Source organism: Nanorana parkeri, unplaced genomic scaffold, assembly GCF_000935625.1.
Source record: "Nanorana parkeri isolate BGI_ZX_2015 unplaced genomic scaffold, ASM93562v1 scaffold401, whole genome shotgun sequence".
Classification (NCBI taxonomy): domain Eukaryota; kingdom Metazoa; phylum Chordata; class Amphibia; order Anura; family Dicroglossidae; genus Nanorana; species Nanorana parkeri.
The window spans coordinates 1,184,324-1,196,147 of record NW_017306669.1 but is presented as its reverse complement, the minus strand read 5'-3'; the positions used below and the strand labels follow the sequence as shown (position 1 = coordinate 1,196,147).

Here is an 11,824-nt window from a genome sequence, read left to right as displayed (position 1 = left end):
TAGACCCAGATATTTCCCCGTAGCCCCCCCAACAGTAAAAAAAAAGAAATACAAAATTATTACAAAATAAATAAAAAATGTTTAAAAAAATGTTTAAAAAAAATGTAAAACAAAATAAAATTCTTTAAAATAAAAAAGTAATCAAACCAATAGGAAAAAATTGCAGAAAATTCAAAAATGGCTTGGCCAGCTGATTTGAAAAATGTTCGAGGGCTTGGCAGCGAAAGGGTTAAAAGCAAAAACCCAAGAAATTCTTAACTATCACAGCTCCAAAACTGACTAGAAATGAAGGGGGTAAAACAGGCTGGTAAGTGGTTAAAGAGTACTCCATTATCCAAATTATCCATTGAGTGAAACGCACGTTTCACTGGTGGTAGGATTTTTTTTCTTCCTTTATTTTGTAATTTATTTTTTTTTGTAACTTTCTAACTTCCCACCGGTTCCACCCATGACGTGGAACTGTTATTCGGAAGGGATGGAACCCAGAAGTCGGCAGCCGCCAGAGGACACAGTGGGGATCGCGGACAAGGCAAGTCCTACGCTGTATTCGTGTGGCTCAAGGTTACCGCTTTGTTAACCCCGAGCCACTCGGGAATACCAATGGAAACGAGTGGAAAAAAAACACCCCATAGAAGCTCCTTTACTTGTTTGGGCGTTTTTCAGCACGTTCCCACCTGGGCTGAAATACGCCCAGGTGTGAACCATGACCATAGGGAAGTATGGGATTTCACTGAGCGTTTCAGTGCTGAAAAACGCCCAGGTGTGAACCCAGCCTCATTCACACTAGAAACGGCCAGCACGTACAGCGCCGTATTGGGCTACTCCCTGGAAGGACAGGTGCTGCTGTGTGCGATTAGTACTCAGCCCCTGTCCTTCTCTATGGGATTATGTGGCCGTACGCGAGAGTGCGTCCGAGCCAGGAGCAGCCACCTGCACTTGGTGAGCGTTTGGCCACGTAGTCCCATAGACAAGGACTCGGGCTGCGTACTAATTACACATATTACCTGTCTATCCCGGGAGCTGCCCGATACGGCTGTTTCTAGTGTGAATGAGGGCTCAAGGTCAAGCTTTAACCTGACTGGTCAAGTTGATTTTTAGCCCAGGTTTGTGCTGGTGTACAGTTAAAAAAAAAAATTCAATTCTGCAGTAGAATAGATTTTCTTCAATTGAATTCAAATAACAGCAGACAACTGCAAGTGTCATGAAAAAGTTTTATTTAAAATTCATATCCAAGTCTCAGCAGAATTCCTCTTCACCTAGAAAAAAAAAAACATTAAGACAATGAATTTCATATTGGAATCCACATAAAGATGTTTATACAAAAGTCCAAGCCATATCTCCCTGGGACTTTGGCAATAAATTGCAGTTGCCAGTTTTTTTGCATTAAAATAATCAGTAATGATCCTTTCAAAAAGGAAAAGCATAAAAACAGCACATACACATGCTTAAGCATTTTACCTTCAAACACTGAACCTTAGTTATTAGCAGGGCTTCAAAAATTTGATAGTGTCTCACCAGTCAGCATGACCGGACTATAGCCTTGCAATTTATGTTAAAAAAGTTTGGGGACAGATACCACTGGGGCTATTTTTTTTACTATATATAATAAAGTACCACAAATGTAGAACAAAAAAAAAAAGAAGTTTCCCTACGTTATAAAAAACATTTATTCTTACCCATATTTTTAGTAAAACATAAAAGTCAGGGTAAATAGACACCAAACATGTCAAGCCTTAAAATTGCGTGCTCCCGCAAAAAAAAAAATCCCATAGGCGACTATTAAAACGCTTTTCCTGTTCATCAGTTTAGTGTTTGTGATTAGAGAACTATGGGGTTAGGGATTTCCCCCATAGTTCTCTTTAGGGTAACGGGAGGACACAAACTAGCGTCCTTCCGTCACCCTAAGCTCAGTATATAGGTAGCTGCTGCTCGCGGTATACTGACGCCGCAGCTGAAGCGGATCCCGACAATTATGTCTGGATCTGCCCAGCTGCGTGTGACAGCTGGCTCAGCCTCTAGATATGTACCTGCCCCCCCCTCATCCATTCCACCAGTCAGCGCTGGCGGATCGGGGGGAATCCAGCCCCTCCCGTCATGGCAGAGAGCCGTGACAGGATCGAGAAGTGAGCGAAAGCCGGTATGTGTTCACTCACCTCGTGATCTACTGAGCAGACCTGTGACAGTCTCATTGTCACAGGTCGGCTAGAACTATGAGGTGAGTGAAAAGCACTCATCTCAGTTCTCCAGGCTGGGTTCCCACCTAGGCGTTCGAAATATGCATGTATGACGCGCGTTTTGGGGTGCATGTTTTAACCGTGATTTGCAGCCCTCAAACGCGCATTTACCAGGGCTATCCGGCTGTTTCCTAATGGATGCATAGGGCGTTTTTCAGCACGTTCCAACACGCTGAAATACGCCCAAGTGACAACCATGCCCATAGGAAATAATGGGATTTCAATTGCTGGGCGTTTTACAGCGCATCAATGTTTTAAAAAAAAATTTATGTTATGCTTTATTATTTTTAATGAATTTCATTTTTGTATTACTTTATTGCCATTACATGGGGGGCTAAGAAGCCCCAATTTACATGACAGGTCCTCTTTATGGAGACATCAGGGGTCTCCAAGACCCCTAATGTCACCTAGGGACCTCCAGAGAAGCTGATGAAGCAGAGATCGGCTTCATCAGCTTCTGTAGCTGGAGTGACACTGAATGCAGGAAGTGATGTAATATACATCACTTCCTGCATTTGGGGACTGAGAGGAGATCAAAGGGAGTTCGTATAATGAACTCCCTTTGATCTTGTGTCACAGAGCAGTGGCGGTACCGGCCGCATCGTGCACAGCGGATCTCGGGACTGACAACGGCAGTGACAACAGCTGATACAAGCGATGGAGCGTCTCTCGAGACGCTCCATCGCTTGACTGTAAAGCTCCCGGCAAGCTGCTCGTCTGGCTCCACCGTCCTCTCGTCACAGACGCAGATTTTAAGCCCTGTTTATTAGTTTATAAAAATGCAAAAATGAGCAAGTCTGTGGCAAACGTCTAGGAATCTTGACAGCCAGTGTGACTGTTAAAGTAAAGCCAACTTGAGAATTAAACCCTTTCATCTTCTACAGTGGACAGCCATCTTTAGATCTGCAGTTGCCATGGTGCAACATGTGATCAGCTATGGCAACAGCCATTTGAGGGCTTGAAATGCAATTCAGAACTGCCATTTGTGACTAGAAAAGTAACTGGTGTGCTTGGTGCATGGTGGGAAAAAAAAGTGTGCTTAATAAGCAGCATGCTTTGAATTTGTGGGTCGGAGGATTCACACCTCACTTCCTGGTCATTTTGAATACATACACACTGGGCATCAAAGCCCAGAGTCCTAGTACTAGTTTAAAAGCACCTCTGACTCCAATGTTTAATTTGTTTGCATTTCTAGAATTTTAAATAAGCACATACAAGTTCAGGTCAGCTTGTGTTATACTAAATCAACCAAAATTAAACCTTAGCAAGACTATATTAGCAATGCCATTTGTGTTCCCCAACTAGGTCCACTTACCTATATTTCCAATCACAAATGCCCAAGTGCATTGACAGTAATCCAAAAACCAGAAAAATTAGTTTTCATGGTCAACCTGAAAAGAGAAAATACAATCTTAACATAAAAGCCACTTTTACTTCTCAAATATGAAAATAGAAAATGTCTAAAGGGTGGGGCCAAGTCTGGTTCATTAATGCTAGGTACTTTGTTTTCTTTAAGAGGAATTGCAAATACATTGATTACTGGTAGCGCCTGAAACAATACCCCAACATAGGAAAGATCTGGGAATATTTTAGATGGAACTTGACTGTTGACTATCCAAAAGGATGTTTGCCAATTATGTTGTAAAAGGACAACAGTATCAAGTTCAGTAAGCAATCTAATTGTGTTTCACAGGCACAACATGAGCTTGAGGAAGAGGGATGTGGACATGAGCAAAAGAGTTACCTCCAATAACCAGACTAATTCCGCATATGAACTAGCCATGAGCAGCTTTCGACAGGCTCCACAGGATGCACAACACTTGACTTCTCCAAGGAAACTGCAACTTCTGTACTTTAATAGAGGATTCTTAAAAGGCAACAGTGTTGTACTAACATTACTTTTACCAGTACTTTTTTGGTATTAGACACCTATGCCTTTTTAAATGAGGCACACTATACTATAATGTAGACTTGCAGCAGAAGCCACACATTAATTGCACATTAGTAGCTTGGACATGACAAGTTTAGACAAAGCTACAAATTTGTCAAACCCAAGCAGAGTTGAAGACAACCTTAATGCATAAAAAGTGCAATAGGATACAAACTTGTGAAGTGACAAACATTTCTAATGTCCCAACTAAATCTAAAACATGTTAGCTTTGGATAGAGTGGCAAATTTCTCAGGTTTATGGCTTCTAGCATATGAGGTTACAGCAATAAGACTGAAAAGGTGCCACTATCCAGCTCAAAATGTGGATAGGCTTTGAAAAAAAAACCATGGGTAAACCGAAACCCAAAAAGAACGGGCAATTTCAGTATTTGCTCATACAACAAACTGTCATAAAGCAATATTTAAACTAGGGATGCACAGAAATGAAATATAGACCGAAACTGAAAATAAAAATGGTCAGGCTGAAACTGGATTATTTTTCAATCTAACATTTTTTTTTTAACTTTACTGTTGGGGCATTGGGGAGTCTAACAGACCCCCCGATATTTCCCTTTAAAAATAGATTAGAGGACAGTCTAAATCTTTCTGCAGCCCGTTATGAATGAACAGGAAGCCTCTATACCAAGTGCTCCTGTCCATTCATAAACTGGAAATAGTACAAATTACTATGTCCACAATTATGAACAGGAAGTGAGGAAGAGCACTCCTGTTAATTCATAACGGGGACACTGCAAGCAAACTCTGTCCTCAGTTATTTACAACACTCAGAGCCCTGATCGCCGAGTGCTTATAACTCGCTCTCCATCCCGACTCCTCCGCCTGTCACAGGAGGCCGAGTGGGGTGTTGCAGAAGGATGGCTGTGCCTCCTGCGACAGCCCTCTCCTCCCGGTGGCTCTGCTTCCTGAAAGCTTCTCTCCTCCCTACCGAGTGCAGGCAGCTGGATCCTCTGTGCCCTTGGACCCCACTGAATCTGCTGACGGGCATGGGAGAGCAGCAAGCATCAGAGGTGACACAGACTGGTGTCCAGCAGGGAGGAGAGAAGCCAAGGATGCACTGAATTTTCAGCAGTTATGGTACCAACAGCATTTTACTGCCCAAAGTACCATTTTCAGAATATTTCAGTGGCCGTAGTTTCTGTGCATCCCCAAATTTAAACAGCAGTACTACTAACTTGTGTGCCACACAACTCCTGGGCCGAGACCCATAAAATAGATTTGGCTTCACTGCTCTAAAACTGGTATATGGCAGAACTCTTGCCTGATCATACTAGTGTTTGGCTTCATGACAGATTACCATAAATATCCAAACCTTAAGCTTTTCAGTCCATATATGAACAAACCCTAAATTCATGCCAAGCTGTCCATAGGACACACTAGTTCTGTAACGTGTCATAAGTTTCTCATGAATGGCCATGTTTGCCACCTTGTGCAACCAAACTGGTTTCTGCATGCATGAACTTTCCACATTTGTTGTGATAATACATCTTTCGGATGAGTAACTGTTGCAGGACCACAACTTTACATAAAGTAAGTGAACATGCAAAAACCAAGTATGGTAGCAGCCAAAGTTGGCTTTAGTGTTTTCATCCATTGCTTCACAAGCTAGTGATATACTGACCAGTGACAGTCAGTAACTCATGATAACCCCAGAGCCTGCACTTGTTTAATAACTTAATGACAACTCCCATATTTCTACAAGTTTTAATAAAAGCTCAACCACCTTCAAATCAGCATTGATGGTCCAATACCTTGAGACTCATTTGTTGCCTTTCCTATAGATTTCTGTATTGTGTTTCCATTAAACGTCTAGGTAGTGTTCCATACAGTCCTTGCGATCACTCTTATAGTAATTTGCCAAAGCTTTTCCCCCAGTAATGTGAAGTCCCACTTCAGTGTTGTGCAGAAGGTAATTTCAGGAGCACATTTCTTTTCAGACTGTCTTTTAATAGGCTTCGTGAAGCCAAAAAGAAAGTAAATACAATTCTGTAACCACTTCAGTACAGTATTCAAAAAAATATTTGTATAAAAAGGACAATACAAACAAGAATTTTAAGAAAGTCTTGTGACAGATCCATTTGTTCACTTTAGTTATATCAAGGTGGTACAGCTATCCTTTGCAGCGCACCCAGACTCAGCTCTACCTCACTCTAAAAAGCCATTTTCAAAACAAGAGCTTAAAATAAAGCTCATGGGTTTCAAATCCCATGACTATTTACATAACAGCAAAAATTAGATCCAATCAAGACCACACAGTAGTGGTAGGCATACCCATTTATAGGGATGCCAATATAGAAGCATCACTCCCATTTGCAGAGCAAAGCTAGTTACTGCAGCATGAACCTTCTCATTTACAATAAGAGCTTCACATATCTGCAGCCTAAATGGAACAGAAGAGCATGAAACAAAAGTAAACATAAGCGTGCCTCAAGGACAACACCTTTTGGAACAGATGTTCCACATTCTACTAGTAAGGCTGTCAAAATTAACCAAGTTCATATAAAAAAAGTGAACGCAAGTTGACATACTACACATTAATGATTCAACGAAGCTCCAAAAATCTTTATAAATACAGCCATTGGAAGGACGATCTTGAGTCAGGAAGGTATTTTAGTCGTGTGAGGCTGAGGACAAGAAGCAGGCACAGTTGTAAAGACACTTGAAGACGTCAGATCCCAGCATTACACCCCTACACTAAGCCCAACCCACAAAGCCCACTGCTAATAGTGCTTTTAGGTCTTTAAAGCATAGTCCACCTTTTGTAAATGCAATATATGCACCAACAAAATGGTTATTAAGAGGTATAAACCTGTTACGTGGCTAGAGGAAGTAATGAACTACAAGTGCTGTGCCATCACTGCTCTGCTGCCAGCAGCAGATGGGACCTTCAAGCCACTCCTTAAATAGTCTGACATGGTACCACTATGCTGTGCAATTCTAATCTTGAAATACTCAACTTCATTCCTTTGTTTGTATATAGGCAAAACTTGACATTTAGTGCTGCATAACTTGTAAGCTCTATATAAATACCTGGTATAAATGTGTGAGAATCAACCCACAGGTCAAGGAATGGAACCATGCTTCAAGTCACCCGAATATGGGTGTACCATGAATCATGCTCCAAAAGATGGACTAAGCCTTAGCCTTTAAACCTGGAAAGATTATTACACATGCATTTGTTGGGCTGCTGAGACTTGAACTGTAGACTTTTTTTGGAGTACATTTACTAATGTACTCCTGTGACCCAAAATCAGCATATAGCCCATTATATGCTGACAGCACAGAGCTGCGCTGCAGCTGGGAAAGATTCCCATACTACCCAATACTCTGTAGAGCCAGCTGTCGCTGCAGGAAGCCGTGTATTTAAGGCACCGCCCTCTGCAGGGAGAAGGCATGAGCTGAATGATCAGCAGTTTCTGATCGCTTGGTTCTCGCGCTATAGAGCTGGCGTGTGACAGCTGGTGTCACACCAGCTTATACTGCAGAACTTTCCCAAAAGTTCTCAATTAAAAAGGTAAGCTCTTCCAGATACTAGAGATAAGCCCTCCAAAAGCCTCATATTCACACCCCTTTGGCTCTACTTACCATAGCTGTCATAACTGTCTCTGTAGGAGCTTCCTGAGCGATCACCATAACTTCCTTGACTCCTGATAATAGAAAAATAAAATAAAAAAGTTAAGAGAAAAACCCAGACCTAGATGACTACTTGCAAAACAACTTGGGGAAAAAAAAAAAAAAAAGTCAAAAACATACCTGCTATAATAATCCCGGGATCCACCACCATAGCCTCCACTCCTGCTGCTGTCAAACCGGCTTCCATAACCACGGTCACCACCACCTTAACCAATCATAATATTTCATGTTAGCTTTTATGTAGCTCAATTAAAAAGTACATCCGTCAGCAACTTTCAACATTTACAACTAAAAACCATACCCAGGTACAGGCGAAAAGTTCTCTATACTGAGTTTCGCTCTGAAAGGCAAGGAAGGCTGAGCAGGTTAATATTAACCCTGCCTGTACTGTGCTGGTAGATCTCACTATCTAGTTGTATTCAATGCATTCTACTACAGTAAGTAGCCTGGTCCACACCTAGGAGTTTGAGCAGTTCGAAAGAGATTTTAAATGCTTTATTCTATGATTTAATGGCTCTGGTTCACACCTGAGCAGGAAAAAGCCAAATGTCAAAAGAGGTACATGAGCTTTGGGCAGTTAAAAGCATGTTGTTGCGCCAAAGACTTCATTGGAAATGCCTGAACACACTGCAGAATTTTACTAAGGGTTTATGCGTGTTCCTCCACTGCCCACAATGTTTTATGAACAGTCACACGCGTCTTCATTTACACGTTAAGAAACGCATCAAAATATGCATAATGTACATAAAAATGCAAACTGCATGCTGCTAACGCACCTACAAACACTGCCACCTAGGTGTGAATTAAACCTTAAGGTCTGGAAGTTTCTTTTTACTAAATACATTCTCCACATTAGGGTAAATGCCCAGTACCTGTGTGTCCACTCACGTGGTCGCACGCTACCAATTATGGGGAATCAAAACTGGGGTCTGAATGCTCAGAATCAAGATCCCTTTGGCAGTATAAACTGCCATAATGTGCCAATACGCCATGCATACAAGCACCTTTCACAGCAGGTTTTACTTTTAGCCTTTGGATGCATTACATGGCTGCACTGCCTTATTCAATAAATGTTCAACTTAGTCAACTTCCAAAGCCCAAAATAGAAAAAGTTTCTAGCCTCTTACACAGCAGCATCATATGCCCATTGTATGCACACTGCTGGCATGTTATTTTTTTTTTTACATACATCTGCAAAGGGAAGGAAGGGGTTTAAGTGAATACGTCCCTTTAAATAACCCCAGCCCCCCCCACACACACACTTTCCCGAGGGCAATCACAGCTGAGGCAATACTTGCATTCCCAGTCCAGCAATCTTTCATCCAACAAGGTCCCAGGTGACTTTTTCCATATACAAGCCATAAGCAGAGTGATGGCTGCCATGAGCATGGCTTGCAATAGAAATTGATGGGCCATGGCTCACATGTGCAAATGTAAAAGAAGTCACCTGGAACTTTGTAAACAAAAAAAATAAAATATCTGGGTTAGTAAAGAAAGTACTACCCTAGGTTAGCTGGGGTTCCAGTGACATTAAAACTTTATTCATGGCAGGCAAACACTTAAAATCGGTCAGTTTCTAGGGAGTCCCTGCATCGCTCATCCCCCCGCCCATGTGCCTAAATCTGCTAAGCTCCACCTGTGTGGGCACACACATTTTCAGCAGTCCCAGCATGTAGCCGTGCGCATCGACAGCCCCCGCTCCTCCCACAGATTAGTGGCAGAAGGATGGTTCTACTGCTCAGTATCCTCCCCCACAACCAGGAGTCTTCACAGGTGGGGGCAGTACAGAGACACAGGTACTGGGTGTTTAAGTTCAGGCAGGGAATGGATTAAAGGTCAAAAACACAGCCTTTAGTACTACAAGACCGATTAAACGCAAAGCCTTTAAAAAGTGAACCTCATTTAATTTTAGACTCCATCTATGAAAGACCACCCCTAATAAAAAAGTAAAACTAAAATCAAATACATTGAAAAGTTTTAAATATTAAAGTCAGACATCTGCTTTGGCATTGAAGCTAATATAATTCACTACATGATTAACCATGCATACACATACTTTGTTAACCCATACCCACCACACGACAGCAGAGACCATTATCCACACCACATATGCAAGGCAACATGCAGCACAGGGAGCAGGCTTGCTCTCAATCACATGGTGACCCACCAGGAGCAGCTGGATGGGCTCTCAATCACATCAACAAGCCCATGGAAAAATCAAAGCCTAAATGGCCATCAGAAAGGGTTTAGGGCAAACAAGCATTCATCCATCCATCCATGTTTATCTGCAAACCTTTAGAACATGGAACTAAAAGACTGACAACTATTAAAACACACCACGACCTCTGCTTCCACGGAAGAACCCTCTTCCTCCAGATGAGCCGCCTCTGTAGCCTCCTCTTCTGTCACCAGAGGACCTTCCTGCCTGATCAACCCGAATCTGACGCCCATCCACGGACTAAAAACAGAAGGTTGCATTAGAAAATAAACCAAAAAATAAATTCATAACTACATTTTGCCATGACCAAGTGCTTACCTTTCCATTCATTGCCTCCATAGCATCCTTTGCATCGTCAGGATTCTCAAATGTGACAAAACCAAATCCACGAGATCTGTTGGTTTCCCGATCTTTCACCACAACCACTAAAAAGACATACAAGAAGTGTCACAAAGCCCATGCACGGAAAATGAAGCCATAAATGAAATTAAAATATGCATATAAACTCACCTTCATTGACCGGTCCGTATTTACCGAATACTTCTTCTAGGCTCTGCTCGTTTGTGTCGAAGCTAAGGCCACCGACAAAAAGCTTTCCTTCGTTAGACGACATGATGAGATCTGCGAGGAGACAAAATGGCGCCGGCACATGAGCCCAACGTGTTCACAAAATGGCCGCCGACCATTATTCGTCACTTCCCCGCAAGATCCTCCCCACTGCGTCACCGGCCACTACCCGGTAGCAACCGACGCCGGGAACAGGCGCCCAAGGAGAAGCCAGGACTTCAACGCTACTTCTGCTGACAGCACGGGAATGCAGTCCCAGCACCCAACCCCGTGTACACAAATAGGAGAAACCCCATCTGTACAATGAACATCACATTACCACTAAAAGAAACCGCCCGAGCATGCTTACAGTGTAAAACACACGTAGAGACCAAATAATAACCGAATCCTCCACTCCCCCGACCACCAGCGGTACATTACCTTATCCACGTGAACCGTGTAGAACAGTCAGAAAACAGCAATGCGGAGTGCGCAATAATCTCTGGGCTCCTGCTTATATAGCCAGTGTCGCCTCGCCCACTGCATGAATAATTCATGAGCAGGACGGACTGTACCATCTACTTCCTTCTCGACAGATGCACTTTTGTTTTTTACATATTGGTATATCAGAAATCGGGCTGTAAAAACATTCACCTTTTATGAATTTAATAAAAGGTTACCGAATAAACGACGTTATTCGTTATGGTTTAATCGCTAAATCCCCCTATTCCAGATACAGAATATGCGCGGTCTTTGCTAGGACTGCCGCCACTTTAGCGCGGGCGGGAGAGCGTACTGTCCTGTGATTGGCTGTTCATGATTAGTGCGCGAACCGGTTCACTGAGGTGCAGGAAGAAAGGAGGTCGAACACGTGCAGTTATAATATAGGTGGAGGATCTATAGAAAATAGATTCCGGCCTTATGTTCGGGTTTTCACTTTGGGAGCACGATTCAGAAAATAAATTATATTAGCCACTTTCTTTTTGCCTTTATTTTCAACTGGTGATATCAGTAACACACTTCCTGGTGTAGGGAGATATTAATGCTACTTCACTACTGTATCTGTGGAGGAGCTACATTATCACTGTAGACTGTTTTCCTGGTTTGCACTACAACCACCGCCTACTCTCACCATACCTAGTACATAAGAACGATGTGTTTTGTACTTCACGTTTGTGCAGAACTTTTGGGCTTAATGCAATACCCTCTATTGGCTATGGTTACTAAAAATGCAAGCTTTTTGAA

General features: G+C 42.4%; 1 protein-coding gene across 5 annotated transcripts in view; it reads right to left on the bottom strand.

The window, feature by feature from the left end:
* The window catches only part of LOC108789497 (cold-inducible RNA-binding protein B-like), a 54,395-nt gene extending 43,716 nt beyond the window's left edge, over positions 1–10,679 (bottom strand). The window contains exons 1-6 of one of the 5 annotated variants that reach the window (XM_018559522.1): positions 10,544–10,679; positions 10,352–10,458; positions 10,156–10,273; positions 7,936–8,020; positions 7,770–7,829; positions 6,641–6,806 (exon numbers count right to left, since the gene is read on the bottom strand). In XM_018559522.1, coding sequence (XP_018415024.1) covers positions 6,746–6,806; positions 7,770–7,829; positions 7,936–8,020; positions 10,156–10,273; positions 10,352–10,458; positions 10,544–10,646 — 534 coding nt within the window. In that variant the 5' untranslated portion in view covers positions 10,647–10,679 and the 3' untranslated portion in view covers positions 6,641–6,745. Of the gene's footprint in view, positions 1–6,640; positions 6,807–6,859; positions 6,872–7,747; positions 7,830–7,935; positions 8,022–10,150; positions 10,274–10,351; positions 10,459–10,543 lie in introns of those variants that run through there. The other 4 variants (XM_018559523.1, XM_018559524.1, XM_018559525.1 and 1 more) reach the window with 4 other exon arrangements.
* Between the last annotated feature and the right edge of the window lie 1,145 nt (positions 10,680–11,824).